The sequence below is a fragment of the Eptesicus fuscus genome, chromosome 12 (assembly GCF_027574615.1).
Source record: "Eptesicus fuscus isolate TK198812 chromosome 12, DD_ASM_mEF_20220401, whole genome shotgun sequence".
NCBI classification, from domain to species: domain Eukaryota; kingdom Metazoa; phylum Chordata; class Mammalia; order Chiroptera; family Vespertilionidae; genus Eptesicus; species Eptesicus fuscus.
The window spans coordinates 90798778-90818394 of NC_072484.1; the positions used below are offsets into that span (position 1 = coordinate 90798778).

At 48.5% G+C, this 19617-nt stretch overlaps 1 protein-coding gene across 1 annotated transcript in view; it reads left to right on the plus strand.

Moving 5' to 3' along the window:
• CDH2 (cadherin 2) overlaps window positions 1-19617 on the plus strand; it is a 200278-nt gene that overhangs the window by 140637 nt on the left and 40024 nt on the right. Inside the window, exons 3-7 of the mRNA XM_054724358.1 lie at window positions 8618-8841; window positions 10952-11098; window positions 12986-13141; window positions 16305-16449; window positions 19347-19519. Of these exons, the coding sequence (XP_054580333.1) occupies window positions 8618-8841; window positions 10952-11098; window positions 12986-13141; window positions 16305-16449; window positions 19347-19519 (845 nt within the window). The remainder of the gene's footprint in view (window positions 1-8617; window positions 8842-10951; window positions 11099-12985; window positions 13142-16304; window positions 16450-19346; window positions 19520-19617) is intronic.

The following is a 19617-nucleotide window of genomic DNA, read 5'->3' on the forward strand; positions in this document are numbered from 1 at the left end:
AAAGTTGGGAAAGGGTGGACTGAGACAATAATAAAAAGATGGGCTGGGAGACTGTTTTTCCAGGTTATATAGCGATATTTATCCAGTAATAATGCATTAATGGAACTTATATTAGAATGTGCTAATTGCTCTTTAGTACTTGAATTGCATTGGTAACTTAGGGAATTTATGTAATTGCTTTGAATAACTTCATTGGCTTTATGAAATAACTAGTAACATGGATGAAATTTTTATGGAATCCCGCATATATTAAATAGTTAATGCACATGTTGCTAATGTTCAGAAAACGTAGCCTTTAGAAGTAATGTGTGTAATATTGTGGGGTTTGGTATTGCTTTTGCTAAATTTTTATAGTTTGCTTTCTGTAGAAAGTCCAACTTTGCTATTTATGAAGTGATTTCCAGTAGGTAGTGAGCTGATATATCTTTTGGGGGTAGTAGGCAGTAATAATTGGGAATTCGGCTTTTAAACTATAAGTTGTGTGTTATTATGGCAAATTTTCAAGAGCTCTTTTATATATGTTATTTCTTTGTATATGACCATGATCTTTTTCTTCTAATAGTGTGTATAAAGAAATGAATATTTCTTAAATTGCTCTAAGTGTTTAGGATAAAATCTTACCATTTTGTTTTGTAACTTTACAGTAATCAGCAAACGGTTTTGGATGTGATAGTTTAAGAGTTCAGTGGACTTTAATCTCAGTTATTGGGATATCATGTCATACCTGTAGGGCTAATCTGCTCAGTGAGCACTAGATTCTTATGTACCCGCTTAATTCAAGTTCCATAAAACATAACACATGATTTTTACCCTGGTGTGCCCACGTCTTATAATAAAACATCTTTCTTTTGGGGGCATTTATTCTTCCTGGTCTCTGTGGCACATTTTGAGGCCACATTGCTGAATTGATTTAGATACAAGGCTTATTTTTCCTTTTCTAGTGGAGTTTTTGAAAACTCCCGTTAGCAAGAATTTCTGTTTTCAGTCAAGTTTACTATAACAACTCATTGATTTCTGGTTTCAGTAAAGTTTATTACAAAAACTCTTTAAAAATTAACATCTCTCACAAAAATTGTGGATTAGGGTCCTTTTTTTTTTTTTTTAATGGAGATGAATAGTCTGAAGTATAAGGCTGACTAAATTGCATCAACTTTCAGAGAATAATAACCATCCTGTTGGGAAAAAGTTTCCCCACACCCTGTGCCCTGCCAGTCATCAATCAGAGGCGGTGGCCTTGCCGTGCAATTTGTTAATGAGCCCCTTCTGCACACGGGGGAGTGATGCTTCCCGGGCACTGAGGATTCTGTATCCGTTTAGCTGGATTCTGTCGGAGGAAACCGTCTCTGTGGCCTTTCATGGCATAGAGATGCCTGGAGGAAGGATATCGATGCCGTGAACAGCAGCTGAAAGTCTCTGAGTTACTGAAAGGCAGCGCGTGCAGGGAGAAGGTGGCCATCCCCCTGCTTTTTCAGCGGTCTGATGGGCAGAGCGGTGTGCACTGCATCATGGGAGTATTGAAAGTCTACATTGCACAGTTTCGATGGATGTCAGAGTCATTCTTTTAGGTCATCTCTACGGCTTGTTTTTATATTTTTCCAATTTCAGATCAAAGACAAGCGTCGTAGATCTTTATTCCTTTCTCTTATCTGTGGCATCTTGTATACAGGTGTTAGTTAAATGTCACATGACTTTCCCTGGAAAGGAAGGGAAATAACAGTTTCTCTAATAGATCGCATAACAGTTTAGAGATTATAATAATTTTTTTTTTCTTTTGGCGGGGATATACCAAGGCTTTTACGAATAAGAAATGTTTTTTTTGTGTTTTATGAGTTTAACCTACCATAAGCTTGATTCCGATGTATTTCATTTCACAGAAACTTTATGCTAATCTAGCTGATTGAAAGGGGTGAGGTCCCGCGCTGGAGCTGGGGTCTTAGCAGACATGCTGGGCTGGGGCGAGCTGCGCTCACGGGCACCGTCCGTCTTCTGTGCCCAGCACGGAACCGCCCCCCCCCCCCCCCACCCCCCCCATGCACAGCCCTTTGCGGAGGGAGACTCTCCGGGCAGCGCTCAGCGGGGTGCTCCCTCATCCCAGCTGTGCCATCTTTTTGTTGTTCATTTTCACCCGAGGATATTTCTCCATTGATCTTTTAGAGAGAGTGGGAGGGAGAGGGAGAGACAGAACATCGATGTGAGAGAAACACACTGATGGTTGCCTCCTGCACACGCCCTGACCAGGGCCGAGCCAGGGAGGAGCCTGCAACCAAAGTAGGTGCCCTTGACCGGAATCGAATGCGGGACCTTTTGGTCCACAGGCTCACGCTCTCCACTGAGCCACACCGGCCAGGGCCCAGGCGTTCCCTCTCGTGCCACCTCCTGATTTCCTTTTCACATGTTCTCCCGTGGCTGCCCCTGCGGAGAACGAGGGTTTCGGCTCTTCGGTGCTCCTGCTGGGAAGGGGTGTGTGCACTTAGCCCCCAGGTCTTCACGACCAAAGCAAACCACGTGGCCTTGCCTAAGCTCTAGGGAGGCAAGACGGGGGCCTTTCTGACTGTCTGGGAAGGAGAGGAAAATGGACACTGTTGGTGACTCTCAGTCCTGCCTCGGAACCTTCCTACTCCAGCAGTGTGGCCACTGACGTGAGCACTGCCCGACCAGAAGGCCGGGAAGGGGCCAGGTGGGCCACAGTAAGCAAGGTGCTAAACCGTGACGGCATCTGTATGATGAGACAGTTTACTAAGGAACTGACAACGCGTAAGATACGCTGTATAGACCTAACTGGTGTGGCTCAGTGGATAGAGCGTTGGCCTGCGGACTGAAGGGTCCCGGGTTCGATTCCGGTCAAGGGCATGTACCTTGGTTGCGGGCACATCCCCAGTAGAGGGTGTGCAGGAGGCAGCTGATTGATGTTTCTCTCTCATCGATGTTTCTAACTCTTTATCCCTCTCCCTTCCTCTCTATAAAAAAAAAATCAAAATATCTAAAAAATAAAAAATAAAATAAAATACGCCGTATAACTAGCATTTAGTGTGGGAAAACAATGTAAAAAGGCAAATTCATGTGTAGGAATAAAAATATTTTGCAGTGTTTCTTACAATTGTTTCTAAATATGATGTGATGTTTTACTTGAGCAAAAATTGTAAACCATATGTTAGTTAATATTTGCACCTTTTTATTCATATGGTTTATGTAAACTGCTAATGCATTTAATATGTCAGATCCGTGGTTTTCTGTGAATATTTTATAAGGATATTATGGTTTTATGGTTAACATTAATTTGAAATATTGCTTTAACAGTAAAAGGTACTTCCCTGATGTTTAATTTTGTATTAATCATGTTAGCACAATAACTACATATTATGTAAACTATGCAATAACTGTAATAATAAATTTCCCGCTTAACATTATGATGTTTTTAGCCAAAACACCCCACATTTAATTCTATATAGAGCAGTTTTAATAATAATTAAATAATAATCTGGTGGATCAAGACTTTTTTTTAATTGTACAAGGAAGTTTATTTCCTTTTCTCTTACGTTGTAAAGTCTAGAGTTTCTGCTTTGAGTAGGGGGATACCTGTGTGAACATCGTGCTTATGCATTAGTGGGGCATATCTGTTACAAGTAATAGGACACATTATTAACTGAAGTCCACAGTTGACACCAGGATGCACTCTGGGTTGTACGGGTCCGTGAGTTCTGACAAATGCATAATGTCATGTGTCCACCGACTGTCATACAAAATAGTTTCACTGCTAAGGGTGTATTTTAATTATTATTTGTTTTTACGTACTGTCACGTTTTCTTCAGAAAACACATTTTAAAAAATGATGAGCCCAGCTGGCATGGCTCAGTGGTTGAGCGTCGACCTATGAAGCAGGAGGTCATGGTTTGATTCCCAGTCAGGGCACATGCCCCGGGTTGAGGGCTCGATCCCCAGTGTGGGGCGTGCAGGAGGCAGCTGACCCATGATTCTCTCTCATCATGGATGTTTCGGGGGTTACCCATTGTGTGCATTTGTCAGGGCTGTCATAAAATAATACGGGCTGGTGGCTTACACACAGAAACCTCCTTCCTCATAGCTCTAGAGCAGGCGTCCTCAAACTACGGCCCGCGGGCCACATGCGGGTGTTTTGCCGTTTTGTTTTTTTACTTCAAAATAAGATATGTGCAGTGTGCATAGGAATTTGTTCATAGTTTTTTTTAAACTATAGTCTGGCCCTCCCACGGTCTGAGGGACAGTGAACTGACCCCCTGTTTAAAAAGTGTGAGGACCCCTGGTAGAGAGGCTGGAAGTCCAGGACCAAGGGCCAGCAGGTTCGGTTTCTCAGAAGACCTTTCTCCTTGACCTGCAGATGGCCACCTGTTGCTGTGTCCTCCCAGGGTCTTTCCTCCATGAACATGACTATCTGTGTCCACATTTCCTCCTCTTATCAGCACACCGGTCATTTTGGATGAGGCCCCATTCATATGAGCTCATTTAACGTTACCGCTTTAAAACACATGTCTCCATTCCAGTCATATGTGAAGGTCCTAGGAGTTAATACGTCAGCCTGTGGATCTGGGGGAACAGGATTCCGTCTGTATCGCCCATTGAAGTCAGTATTTTAACCTGTGCCTGGAAAACAGGGAAACGCGGCTGTCATTGAGGAACCATGTCCCTGTGAGCCAGGCACTGGACATGCTTCGCTGCACGGCCACAGGAAGTTAGAACTGAAGTTTCACCGAGGGAAACCTGGTCAGTTGGCAATGGGCTTACTTGCATTTTCATTAATGGTGTTGCGTCCACTGAGAGTGTGTACAAAGGGAATTATCCTATCTAATAAAAGAGTAATATGCAAATTGACCGTCACTCCAACACAAGATGGCTGCCCCTATGTGGTCAAAGATCCTGCACCCATGTGGACACAATATGGCCGCCACAAGATGGCCAGCAGGGGTGGGCAGTTGGGAGGGACCAGGCCTGCAAGGGAGGGCAGTTGAGAGGGACCAGGCCTGCAAGGGAGGGCAGTTGTGGGCGATCAGGCCAGCAGGGGAGGGCAGTTAGGAGGGACCAGGCCTGCAAGGGAGGGCAAGTTGTGGGTGATCAGGCCTGCAGGGGAGGGAAGTAGGGGGCAACCGGGCCTGCAGGGAAGGGCAGTTGAGGGGGACCCAACTGTATCATATAAACATTTCTGTAAAGCTGAATAATGCCCAAAATGTTGCTTAATTTATTTTAATACTAGAGGCCTGGTGCACGAAATTTGCACATGGCGGGGGGTCCCCTCAGCCCAGCCTGTACCCTCTCCAATCTGGGATACCTTGGGGGATGTCGGGATGTCCGACTGGGGTTTAGGGCAGTTGCACATCCCTCTCACAATCCTGGACCACTGGCTCCTAATTGTCCACCTGCCAGCCTGATTGCCCCAACTGCCCCCCTCCCCACCACCAGCCTGGTCGCCCCATGTAGCCTGCTGTTCAGTTGTTTGCTCATCCCTCACTAACCCCCTGCCGGCCTGGTCGTAGGCAGCCATCTTGTGAGGGTGTGATGGTCAACTTGCATATTACCTCTTTATTATGTAGGATTAGAGCAAAGGAGAATGAGCATTTGTTTTAAAAGCACAGAATGATTTACTAGCATATGTATTAAACCAGTTCATATTGGTTATAGGTTAGGTCGCACGGGGGTGATAGAAGGAGTAACTGTCTCTAAATCACCGACTCTTACGCAGTTTCCTCCAAGGGGCTCTCTCCAGTGCCGGCCCCGTCGAGCTCAGCCACCTCGCACTCGGGGGATGCACAGTGACCCCTGTAGGAAAGGGGACGTTTTCTTTGCTCCCGCGTTTTTCCACGGCCGCCTTCGTTTTCTCCCGCCTCGCTCTGACACCTGAACCCACGTAGGCAGCCGAGGACCAAAGTAACAGAAGAGTCCGTCCACACCCACCGCCTCAGCCTCAGCGCGAGAACCTTCCTCTGCCTGCCGAGCGCGTGCCCCAGCCCTCAGGGGCTCCCCTGCCTGCCCCGTCGCACATTTTAGGGATCTCCAGTGAAGAATGTGGCTTTACCTCTTCACAAGGATTTGCCAAGCCTCTGCCATTTCTTTACCTTTATTGTTTATTAAAGTTATTTCTCAGTAACTCAGGGCTCGTGTATTTCGATTCCTTTCGGCTTTTGGAGGAGAGAGAAGACTGGGAGTGAACTAGCCATGGGCGCAGGAGTCTCCGAGCTGTCCTTCTCCTGTTCTGTGGACTAGAAATAACGCGCCCCAATTCAGGAGGCAGTGGTTGAGGTTCACGTAGGTAACCTCCGTATCTTGTTCTGTGCCTGGCTTTCATCAAATACTCCTTCCTTTTCTTTCACTACCAGCAACCTAATACAAAGCCAAATTATTTGAACCCCCTGCAGTATTTGTTTCCATGGATAGGAAATGCCAAAACACATTAAAAGGAAAAGGACAGGTGCAGAGCCTTTGCAGGTGAGGGCTGTCTCCTGAGGGACATCCCGCTGACGGTGCCCGCACTGTGGCGTGGAGAATGGGGTGGGGGTGGGTGTGAAGAGGGGGGAAGGAGAGCATGGAGTACGGGCGGGGGGGGGGGACTTTCAGACAAGGTGATGCACGTGAGTGTTGGCCACAGCGCGGTGGGACATGACCGAGAAACGTGTCTGACTGGGCAGCACCTGTTTTAGAACATGTTGTCAGTTAAACCAAAGAGGCCAAGTGCACAGGCATTGAGGGAGCATTGCACACTGGGTAAAAGAGTGTACTGACAATAATGCAGATTGTGAGCGGGCAGGAGAAAGTGATGGAGTGGGCGGGCCATGGCCTGGAGCAGGGAGGAGACCAGCCAGGACGCAGACCATCACCCAGGAGCGAATCGGTGGGGATGAATGCCGGAGTGGGAAAGTGCAGGAGAGGATGTCGTATTTCTGCTCCAGATGATGTGTGCTTCAGAGTCGTGAATACCGTTGGTGATAGGGAAGGTACTTTTTGTACAAAGAGATGATACAAGTTTTTCATTTTGATGGCTCAGCAGGGTCCTCCCAAACAATACTTCTTTTCATTTCGTCGTCTGACATAAGAGATAAGCAGTAGATGGCATTGTTCTAGAAAAGGGATTCCCATTTTTCACTTCTCAATCACAGGCCATGTGAGTTGGGTGATGAAGTATCTTCTGGGACGCTTCTATTCCAAAGACAAATAATGTTGGTTTAACATAATTTAGTGTGAGGTATAATAACTTGGGGTGAGATCCAACTTTTTATTTTGAATTGCTTGGAAGATGATGTATGTGGGATTATGTGGAAAATAATATATCCAGTGAAGTATTTTATTTCTGTTAGCAAGGACTTTATGGTTATGGAGGGAAATAAACAGGCTTGTGATTTGTGCTCTTGAGCACATCTCATTGAATTTATATTAATAAAAACAAGAGAACTGTCAATTCGTATGTGGGATGGGAATATTAGTAAATTTACTGAGACCTTTGAAAGAGGCAAAAGGTGTATATGATTCTATTTTGTAAAGTGTGCCTGTTAATGCCCTCCAAAATGTGCCCCGTGGAATTATGGTTAGGACGCAATCTCACACGTTTACAGAACTGAAAAAAATTGCTTTTTCTTTGATCCCTCATGCTATCCCCATGTAATTTTTCTTCTGAGAGAATGATTAAGGGTTTCAAAGCAAATGATCTTCCTTAAAGAATACTTCTATTATTTCACAATTTAATTCTGACTTAGATATGTCTAGTTTGTAAGTATGCGGTTTAACGTTTGTCATCTGATGAGACATAAGTGCTAGAGGTTGTTTTTAAGGAAACACTTTTTTAACTTTAAGTCATTGCATGTAAGATAGAGATAATGAAGATACTGAAGGCTTTTTTTTTTATTGTTCCACTCTTAAGACATAGCTATTTCTAGTTAAAATTTATTTTGAAATACATTTTTATTTTCATTTGTTTGAAAACGTGTAAAATTCGCACTGCTTTAAGGAACGATGACAAGTGCCCTGAAGACTAGAAATTGCAAATTATTCGCCTTTTAGTTACCACAGGTTTTGTAATTCTAGAGTCTGGTGGGCATTCACCTTTAATAAGTCCTATCGCTTTCTTCCTTCTAGCGTTCATTCAGGAATCAGGTGTTAATTCTGAGTTCCAGGCGATAGGCAGGGACTACAAGGTAGCTGAGAAAATGTACTCAGAGACACCTCGCCCAGTGGGTGCCAGGCTAGGACACGGTGCTGGTGGAGTTCAGATGGCTGCCTGGACGCGGAGAGCCGGGGGCTGGTTCCGCCCGCGGTGCCTTTGCGGCCGGGTTCTGAAGGATGCGTAGGAGTTCGTTGGGGAGTGGTAGGCCATGTCAGCGAGAGGCCCGGGGAAAGCAGGTGGGTCTGAGGGCCCAGGGGCCCAGCCGGGGAGGGGAAGCAGAGGCAGAGGCTGTGGAACCAGGAGACGCTGGGGAAGGACTCGGAGCCACAGTCTGATGTCCTCTACTCTGACGGTTCCCTGCAGGATGTAAGACGCACCTTTTGTCTTTGATGTTAACTGCATCTTACCCTTCAGCCTGAGCAGATGCAGATTTTGATACTCGTTGTTTCTGCCTTTGGAGTGTAACTGGACTCCTGTGTGCCTTCTCTTCCGCAGTGAAGTTCAGCAGCTGCAATGGAAAGAGGAAAGTGCAGTACGAGAGCAGCGAGCCCGCGGACTTCAAGGTGGACGAGGACGGCGTGGTGTACGCGGTCAGGAGCTTCCCGCTGTCCCCCGAGCGCGCCCGGTTCCTGGTCTTCGCCCACGACCGGGAGACGCAGGAGAAGTGGCAGGTGGCCGTGAGCCTGAGCCTGCAGCCCGCGCCCGAGGCCGCCGTGCAGGTACCGCTCCCCAGCCCAGACCGGTGCCTCCACTGCGAACCACAGGGCCCTCTGCTTCATGTGAACGGAGGCCCCCATGTTTGAGTTTTCATCAACGTCAGGCCCTTCACTTGTATTTTGTTGTGTTTTCAATCTTTTTTTTAAAATATATTTTATGGATTTTTTACAGAGAGGAAGGGAGAGGGATAGAGAGTTAGAAACATCGATGAGAGAGAAACATCGATCAGCTGCCTCCTGCAAACCCCACACTGGGGATGTGCCCGCAACCAAGGTACATGCCCTTGACCGGAATCGAACCCGGGACCCTTCAGTCCGCAGGCCGACGCTCTATCCACTGAGCCACTCCGGTTAGGGCTGTGTTTTCAATCTTATAAGATATTTAGACAAAATGTATTTTAAGCAACCAGAACTCATATTTGAAAGGTTTGTTTTACACTTTTGAGATTTATAACTGATATCAGCAGTAGTCGTTTGTTTTAAATGTATTAGAAGCTTAGATATGAACCCCAAAGGAAACAACCCCTTGCAAGATTTCACCCGCAAAGGTATGAGGTGTGCAGTGCGGATTTGCAGTCGTGATGGGAACGCGCTGCTGGCGGGGCGATGGGCTTTTGGCTTGTCCCTGGACAATCCAATCGGAGCACGAATTATGTGTCCACCAACATGACTCAGGAATAGTGCGATCCCCTCTGGTGGACGCGGCTGTACGCCAAGGGAGAATAAAGCAGATACATTTCCAACAGAGGACAGTCCGATTCAATGCGACAGAAGTGTATCGAGCACTTACTTCGGATAAATCACCATGATACGAAATGTAAATGAGATGCAGTGATTTCCTCAGCACAGTGATGATACCGCTCTTCGTTTGAATATTCCACTTCCTTGAGTGAATTGGAAACCGATATGAGGGGATTCCACACGCATATATGCTGGTTTGTGATTTTGTAAACGATGACTCGTACGTTTTCTGTATTTATGGTATCGAGAAAGATAAAAGGCCACACGTTCACTCCTGGTATTGAATGGTAAATGCGCTGTGCACACCAGGAGTCAAATATGAATAAATACATCGGAGGACAAACACGTATCATTTTCCTGTGAGGCCCGTGCCCGGCTTTCATTGTGTGGAGCGTCATCGGCGGGACGCTCACCTGCTAAAGGGGAGCCGTGCCGCTGGGTGAGAGAGAGTGAGCGGCAACTGGTAACTAATGGAGGGAAACGCTGCTCCTGTTGTTGATGATGCGCAGGTTCCAGCAAACCCGCTCGGGTGTCTCCACCGGCGCAGCCAGGGCTCCGGCCGCAGCGGCCGCCGACACGCGGGGAACGGGAGAGCGCTGGCGTCCCGCAGAGATGGATGCCCCGTGTGCAGAGCGGGCCGGGTCCCGCATCCATCACGGCTGACACAGGTTTAGAATAATTACAGCATTAACTCTGTGCGATTTAATAGGGTCATAAATATCTGAGACATCCCTTAGCAGTACGTGTTAGAATTCTCTCGGAATTCAAATTATATTTTCGCACATCGAGATCTAAATTTAATGGACAGTAGCGCATTACCTGAGCTGTGGTTTAAACTAATGAGAAATAGATAAAAAGGGTCTTTTACATTTTGCCTCCATATTAACGGCTATCTGAGGTGGTTTGTAGAAATTGCAGATAGTTTACACAGCGGGGCCACATAATAAGTTGTTTGGAATTCAGTTTTCCAATGAACAGTTTAACCTAAAAGTTTTACAGTGCTTATTATTTTTCTTTAAGGTTTTAAAATGGAATTTGAGAGAGAGAGAGAGAGAGAGAGAGGGAGAGAGAAGGAGAAACATCGATGTGAGAGCGGGACATGGACCGGCTGCCTCCTGCACGCCCCCTGCTGGGGATGGAGCCCGCAGTGGGGACATGAGCTCCTCCGGAATGGAGCCAGCAGCCCCTCGGTGCACAGGAGGACGCCCAGCCCGCGGAGCCACGCGGCCCAGGGCTTCTGTGTTCACAGGACGAGGAAAGGGCCTCCGGGCTTCCATTCTTGTTCGTGACAAATGATGCCCTGACACTGAGGTGCTCTCGGAAAGCGTTCCTCCTAGTTCTCAGGGATGTCTGCTTGTGTTTCCACGCAAAGGGGTCGCCAGACATCGAAGAGATCGTGTTCCCGCGGCAGCCGGCCGGCAGCGAGGGGCACCTGCGGAGGCAGAAGAGAGACTGGGTCATCCCCCCGATCAACCTGCCCGAGAACTCGCGGGGCCCGTTCCCGCAGGAGCTCGTCCGGGTGGGTGCGCGGGTTTCGTGGTCTCGGGGACGGGGCAGGGGTGTGAGAGGAAGGCTCTGGTCTGTCTTTCACCGGGTGGAGTTGAGGGCGTATGTTTACTAAAAATACTTTTTTTTTTAATTTTATTTTTTAATATATTTGTATTGATTTCAGAGAGGAAGGAAGAGGGAGAGAGAGATAGAAGCATCCATGATGAGAGAGAAGCATTGATCGGCTGCCTCCTGCACGCCCCCCACTGGGGATCGGGCCTGCAACCCAGGCATGTGCCCTTAACCGGAATTGAACCTGGGACCCTTCCGTCCGCAGGCCGACGCTCTATCCACTGAGCCAAACCGGCCGGGGCTAAAAATACTTGTTGTAGATGCGATGCCTTACGTTGTACGGAGCCTCTTCTCATTTCGACTGTCCTCTCGGAGATTATTTGTGGATGGAGCTCCCTGTAGCTCCTGAGCCCGTGGAGGGTGAAGTTGGTCCAGGGGTGCAGACAGAAGCCCCGAGTCCGACGCCATCCACAGCCATCACCCCGCTGCCACGAAGCACACGCCCCGCAGTGTCCCTGTCCCTGACTGAGCTGCCCCCTCCACCGTGGCCTTCGCCCCCTGCAGAGAGCGTTGGGGCCAAAGGAAAAGGAAAGGGGCAATCGCTGCTAAAAATGCCAGCACTAAGTGCATTGGAGGGTTTTTGAGAGAAAAAAAAAATGACCTCTGATACCATTAACAGAATCCCAGGGGCGTGCAAAAATACAGGCTTTCGCATCTGAGGAGTCCGTTTGTTGTTTTTTTTTTTCCTCTAAATGCATACCATCGGATGAGGGGGGAGGAAATGACAGAGTTCTGTGTGTTTAGCCAACTTAGCAACCCGTTGTTGATTACAAAAGGAAAAGAAGAGCAAGTCGTGGTATTTTCATTTATGAGACGAGAAATGTTCCTGTGGATGACGGATTTAGCATCCCAGTACCTCCTTACTGAGAGCTGTGTTTTTTAATGAGTCATTGTCTGGGTTGTAGATGCTATTGTGTTGCACATTACAATTCAATGTAACAGCCAATGACACAACGCCAAGTGCAGGTGTGTCTTATTTTTCTACGTTAATGGAGAACGAGAATCAGTAACCGTGCCTTACCTTTAAAAAGACAACCCAGATTCTGCTTTTGGATCGAGCGTGTGTACCTGATGCCGGCGTCTCTCTCACTGTCACGGCCAGCAGGCCTGCGCTCCGGCCCTCTCTCTGCTCTGTCCCTCCTCCCTGCCCGTGGCCTGAGCCAGGGGACTCCCATGTAAACTGACTTGTCCTGGGCGCTGTGGCCTTTGGGGGAGAAGTAAGTGAGCCCACGAGTATAATTCCGGAGAGTTTAGAAATACATTTTAAAATCACGTCTTGTGTGATTGGTTATCAATAAGGAGTTGGTGTAAGTGCCACCTGAAAAAGAGACGGAAATCTCATTTCTAGGACCCACCACCATCCTAGCGCTGCCCAGCGAGCCTGTTTCACACTCTAAACGATGACCTCTTATCCTAACTGATGCCCAAACTCAACCCTGTTTGCCCATTAGCTTGTTGTTTGGGGCGTATTCTAACCTGCAGATCCCCAGGAGAGAGTCCGGGTCTGCTTAACCGCCGACGCCCCTTCATGTGGACGCTGGGCGCCGCTTCCAGGGGGCGTGCTGTCGGACGTTAGCATCGTCCCGTCTTGCGGGTGACGGGGCACATCTCTCTTTGAAGCCCGTCGCCAAGAAAGCAGGGCCGGGGCCAGGCTGGGAGCGTTCCCTGGGTTTCGGGGAGGCGGTGGTGTGGGTTTGTAACCGCGGGAGGGCGTGAGGCGTGGCGCTGTGTCCCGGGTAACGCGCTCACGTGGCCTCTCTAACGGGCTTGTCGTCTGGCCCCGCAGATCCGGTCCGACAGAGACAAAAACCTCTCGCTGCGGTACAGCGTCACCGGGCCCGGCGCCGACCAGCCCCCCACGGGCATCTTCATCATCAACCCCATCTCCGGGCAGCTGTCCGTGACCAAGCCGCTGGACCGAGAGCAGATCGCCCGCTTCCACGTAAGATTCCTGCTGCTGACACCCTGTGTGTGCAGTCTTCTCTGTGTGCGCCAGGGTGACCTGTGCCGCTCATACCATTAAAAATATATATATATATTTGTATTGATTTCAGAGAGGAAGGGAGAGAGAGAGAGAGAGAGAAACATCAGTGATGAGAGAGCATCATTGATCGGCTGCCTCCTGCACGCCCCACACTAGGGATGAGCCCACAACCCGGGCCTGTGCCCTGACTGGGAATCGAACCGTGACCTCCTGGCTCAGAGGCCCACACTCAGCCACTGAGCCACGCCGGCCGGGCTCGTATCCATCTTAAAGCTTTGCTTCCGAGAGCTCTAAGACGGGAAATGTGCTTGGAGCCTTTTCCACTTACTCTCATGGTGTTGTCTTTATGGAATTGACGAATACTCCCAGTTAAAAAGCAAATGGCACGGAAGAAGAGAGGGAAATTGCCCCAGATTGCATGACCCTGTACTCATTGATGGTACTACTTTCAGGTACGTGGCCAAGGCCTTCTAAGAACAGATGTACCCACGGGGGTCAACACCGGGCTTGGCAATGTTGAGAGATCACAGCGTTTTTAATAGCTGGACAGGATCCCTTGAATGTACAGGCTGCGATTTTAAAACAGTTTCCACTGGTAGACATCTGTGCTGGGCACTTGCACGTTGTCTGATCCTGCTGGCATGATTATTACCGTTAAGCAGAGACCTAGAACATGGACCACACACTTTTGTCCTGTCCTTTGCTGGCAGTGTTCCCTCCAGGAAGGTGGCCATGTGGATACTCCTGGGAATGGCCATCTCTCTTTCCCTCATAACCCTGCTAGCACCGGGTCTCATCAGTCGGCCGAGATGGGCAATCTTTTCTTGGACACCGTAACTAATTATGTTTCTTATGTTAATTCTTGTTCTTTATTTTCCTATGTTTTTATTTTCGTATTGAGTTATAACCACCTTTTACATATAGTGATACGTTCATATTTTTAAATACATGCAGGGTGGGGCAGAAGGAGGTGTACAGTCGTGAGCACACGCAACATGTAATTTATTCTTGTATTATTATTTATTAATGATTGAATTAGTTTCCATACAAACGACTGTAGACCTACTTCTGCCCCACCCTGTATATAATATGTTTGACACTGATTTTCCCAACTTAGAAATAACGCTGGGTTGAGTATTTTAAGATGCAGGAATTACCTAATATGAAAATGTCAGTTCCAGGAAGCTTGTGTCTGTTTTCTGTTTTTTTTCTGGTCATACTTGTACATTTTCCTGGAACAAGATTTCAACAATTTTTTCATGAGTTTAAATATAGAAACCTAAATTGATCTTTATTACTTCTTTAATTTCCACATGAACAACTAAAACTTTTGATGAAATTGCTATTTTTTAGAGGAATACGTGCATGTTGCAAAAACTTTTCAAATAACACAGAAATAAAACTTTTCAAATAATACACTATTAATAAGAAAGCGAAAACAATTTGTAATCCTAGTTCATAAAAAATAACGGTTATTTTAAACACATTGAGGCCGTATTGTAAGATGTTTTGCTGCGGATAAATTCATAAATGTTTTCTTTCAAAATTAGAACCATTCTCTGAAACTAGCCTTTGCCACTTCGCTATCATAAGATTTAACATCTTCTCATGTCAGTAAAAATTATTTATTTGCCCTAGCTGGTTTGTCTCAGTGGATAGAGTGTCAGCCTGTGGACTGAAGGGTCCCGGGTTCGATTCCGGTCAAGGGCACATGCTTGGGTTGCAGGCTTAATCTCCAGTAGGGGCTGTGCAGGAGGCAGCTGATCAGTGATTCTCTCTCATCATTGATGTTTCTCTCTCTCTCCCCCGTCCTCTCTGAAATCAATAAAAATATATATATTTTAAAAATTACTTACTTAAATCAAGCATGTCAAACTCGTGCCGAGCCCGCCGGCCGTGAGTTTGACATGCCTGATTTAAATAATTTTGATTGCTCCAAATTATTTTGTTGAATGAATGTAACATAACGTTAACACCTATTGGTGGCTGTTTGTTGCGTGTAGTCAGTAACCTGTACATGAGAAAGGGTACGCTGGTGCTGCTTTAATCTTGGTACAGCGTGTCCCGCAGAAAGCTGCTGCCAGCATCATCCTTGATGGGAGGATCACGGGAGCATTCCCGATAAAAATAAACAACTCCATGGGATGCTGGGGCTGGCGCAAAGAATGAAACGGGTCTGTGTGCCAGAGGAAAAGAAGTTGAAGAGCCCTGACCGGTTTGGCTCAGTGGATAGAGCGTCGGCCTGCAGACTGAAGGGTCCCGGGTTTGATTCCGGTCAAGGGCATGTACCTTGGTTGTGGGCACATCCCCAGTAGAAGGTGTGCAGGAGGCAGCTGATCGATGTTTCTCTCTCATCGATGTTTCTAACTCTCTATCCCTCTCCCTTCCGCTCTGTAAAAAAATCAATAAAATATATTTAAAAAAAAAAGAAGTTGAAGATATCCTTCCAAGAGTAGCTGAGTGATTATATTTGTTTAAAAAGAAGAAAAGAAAAGAAAAAATTTCTAGAATACCTACAAAGCGAAGAACTTGAGCTTGAGAGAAGAACAACGGTCTTATGTATCCATGTACTTGGAAGGTTTAGGAGTGCCTTTGACAGTTACAGAAACCAAACCTCGTGTGAAAATTCCCTCCGCACACTAATTCTTCCTGGGTGCCCCCCCCCGCTCCCGTGGTCTGTGTGAGTGCTCTGTGCCAGGAGCGCCTTCTTAACCCCTGGATCACCAGGGCGGACTTAGCACAGGCATCTGGGCGCGGAATGGTCCTGGCCTTGAACACGGGCTCCGCCAGCGCCCACAGCGGAGTGGCTCGGGCTTTCTGGGGCTCGATCTTTCCCTTTCAAATGCCGGTCGCTTCTGCCTCCGTCGTTTGTATTTGGATTAAATGAGGCAAACCCATAAAACGGGGAGCGCAGTGCCTGGCGGAGAGTCCCTGTGGGCCTTGGGCCGCCGTATCGATGCTGACGGGGCGGGGTTCCGCTGACAGATGTTGCTGGAAGAGTCGCTCTGTTCTCCTGCTGGCCGGGGCCTGGGTGCCGGCGGGTGGCAGGGTGAGGGGGAATGTTATGTTCTCGCTCGCGATGTGAACCCGCCCACGAGCCGTGTTCTGGTGGCTTTTGCAGCTGCGGGCCCACGCGGTGGACATCAACGGCAACCAAGTGGAGAACCCCATCGACATCGTCATCAACGTCATCGACATGAACGACAACCGCCCCGAGTTCCTGCACCAGGTCTGGAACGGGACGGTGCCCGAGGGCTCGAAGCCGGGTGAGTGCGCGGGGCCGTCGGGAGGCCGCCGCAGGGAAGGGGACGCCTGGGGGCCTTGGGGCGGCATTTTCTTTCGGGGAGAAAGGAAGGCAGCTTCGGGGGAACCTGGTCGAAGAGAGGAACCGGGACAGTGTCATTCTACTTTGGGCGAAGTCGACTGGCTTTGCAGCGTTGAATCCATAGGAGGGTCCTTCCTGCTCGGGCAGGGCCGCTGGGCAGTGGGCACCGGCACCCAGGGCCTCTGCCCATGCGGTACGGAGTGGATCGCAGAGTCACAGCAGCCGCTACGGTGCAGTTGCAGAGTCCAAAGGGTACTTGGGCCCGGCCGGCGTGGCTCAGGGGTTGAGCATCGACCTAGGAACCAGGAGGCCACAGTTCGATGCCCAGGTTGTGGGCTCGATCCCCAGTGTGGGGAGTGCAGGAGGCAGCTGATCCATGATTCTCTCTCATCATGGATGTTTCTCTCTCTCTTTCTCCTTCTCCCTTCCTCTCTGAAATCAATGAAAATATATTAAAATAATAATAATAGTAAAATGTACTTGGTGTTCCTGGGACCAGCTGATGTGGTAAGACCAAAAGCGGACTGGGCGACACTGGCCACCGTGGGTCATTTCCTCTCGAGTCTCCCTCCCTGGCTGTGCAACTGGGGTCGGGGTGACCCCGCCGACATGCAGCAGTTGCCAGAAGCCTCCTCGCTGTGATGTGTGACTGAGGCTTAGCGTCTTATCCCGAGTCCGCTGTGGGCTCAGGCTCAGGGGCCAAGCCCAGGAAGCTCTGTAATGGGAGCACCGTGGGTGGGATGGGAAAGGAAATGTTTGGCCAGCCTTGGTGTTTGGAGAGATTTCATTCGCTATATTATTGTACGTTGTTGTTGTGTTGTTGTTGTTTTCCAATTTACAATGCCTCAGCATTTAAAATGGTGCTGTTACCACTGCCAGTGTGTGCAGCTCCCTTATGCTGCATAAACCAACACACAGGTCTGACCAGATACGCTTTCCACTGGTATTTTTTCTCTTGGCCCAAACGCACTTGTCTGCATCCTCAGAGAAGACGTGGAGGTGGGGGTGGGGCTGCAGGAGTGGGAGGCGGGGCCCTGCAGGAAGTTCAGCCTTCGGTGGCGCCCGAGTTGAGTCCCATCGCAGACTAGTCTCCGTTACAGGAAAATGCGTGCTGTAAGCCACAGCATGGGCAGGGGTCCGCACCAGCACACGGCCTGACATGCCAATTCTCAGGTAATACACACGGGGCTTTGTTTGCCTGGGGATGTTTCTTATTTATTATGCATTTGACCACGCACCTCCATAACCCCAACCACAAATGAAAGACTTCAAATGATCCGCGAGAAGCGGAGACATTCCGTGAGTGTATTTCCTGTGGTGGTTTTGTAAGTTTGAAAACATCCCTTCTAGGCAAGGCTCCATGATATCATGAATCTTGAGTTAATTTGCATTGCAATCAATATTTTGGCTCAAGATTCTGAAACGTTATTTTGCTTTAACAATTCATTCATTCATTCATTCATTCATTCAGCCAGTGTTTGCAGAGCACGTGCTGTGTGTGGGCACTGCCTTCGCACGTGGATACAGCCCTGATAAGCAAGTCCCTGCCCTGAGGGAGCTTAAACTCTACCAGGGAAGAACAATAACAGGCACACGCAGGCAAATACACAGACTTATTGGGGGGCGGGGGGGGGGGTGTAGCGATGACATATAACCCAAAAGGGTGTCTTATTTCGAGGGTCAAGCTCTGGAAAGTGACTGGAACAGTGTGACCTCCTCGCCTTAGTTAATTCTGCAAAAACTAGACCCTGTGGCAGGGAGAGCCGCCGTTCAGGCTCTCCCGGAGACCTGAGCAGAGTGCGCATGAAGGCGGTGAGGAGAGAGGAAGGGTGTCATCCGGCTCTTATAAATGTCCCACGGATCAAAGCCGGTGAAAGAGCAACTCCTCCTCTCTCCACTTCCCGTCACCGTGTGTCCAGCTGGAGTGAACTTGTTTGACCCCAGTGCTTTGTAGATCTCCCTTGGAAATGTCTAATGAATTGGAGTCCCTTGAGGAGGTTGCAGCGTTCCTTTAACCTCCCAGGAGGTCATGAGCCGCAGTGCCAGCCCCTGGGCAGTGCAGCCCAGCAGTAGCGCGTGGAGGGGTCCCGATGGCCCGGCCAGCGGACGTGCGGCCTTAGGCACAGCCTCGCTTCCCCAAAGTGACGGAGGCCGCGGGAGGCTCGCTCAGCATGCCGTTCCCGATGCGACCGCGTAACAAGAAGATGGGTCCGAGGGAAGGAACCAGTGGCCAGCGTACACGTCGCTAACGGCATCCGTCTCGCTCGTTAGTTGCCTTCTTTCTAAAGGAAGGTCTGAAGTGATCATTTATTTAATCTACAGTGAATTTGTCTTCAAAGTTATGGAGAAATGGAGTCTTTATAAATGTATAAATGTTTTTATAATTTTCCTTTCAAGTAATGAAACCATGGTTTCTATTATATAAAGTGCGGACTCTTGTGGCCCGGCTGGCGTGGCTCAGGGTTGAGCATCGACCTATGAACCAGGAGGTCACGGTTGGATTCCTGGTCAGGGCACATGCCCGGGTTGTGGCTCGATCCCCAGTAGGGGGAGTGTAGGAGGCAGCCGATCCATGATTCTCTCTCTTCATTGATGTCTCTGTCTCTCTCTGCTTCTCCCTCCCTTCCTCTCTGAAATCAATAAAACTATTTAAAAATAATAATAACAAAATAAAGTGAGTACTCTTCTTATGAATAGTGTTTTTAATCAAGTCTGTGTGATTAAGTGCTTGCTTTGAAAAAGTGGACTTGAGATGGAACGCAGGGGCAAATAGGCCTGCTGCTTGGGAGACGCTGAAATGCAGGGCGACCGTTCACTCTCCACGTGTGCTGTGTCCAGGAACGTATGTGATGACGGTCACTGCCATCGACGCCGATGATCCCAACACCCAGAACGGGATGCTGAGGTACCGGATCCTGTCCCAGGCCCCCAGCACCCCCTCGCCCAACATGTTCACCATCAACAACGAGACGGGGGACATCATCACCGTGGCAGCCGGACTCGATCGAGAAGTAAGCCAACCGCAGCTGTCTGTCCGTTTGTTTTTGATCTCACAGGTGCACAGTACGGCACGCAGTTTATCTCCAGGTAACAGTACATCCACAGCATT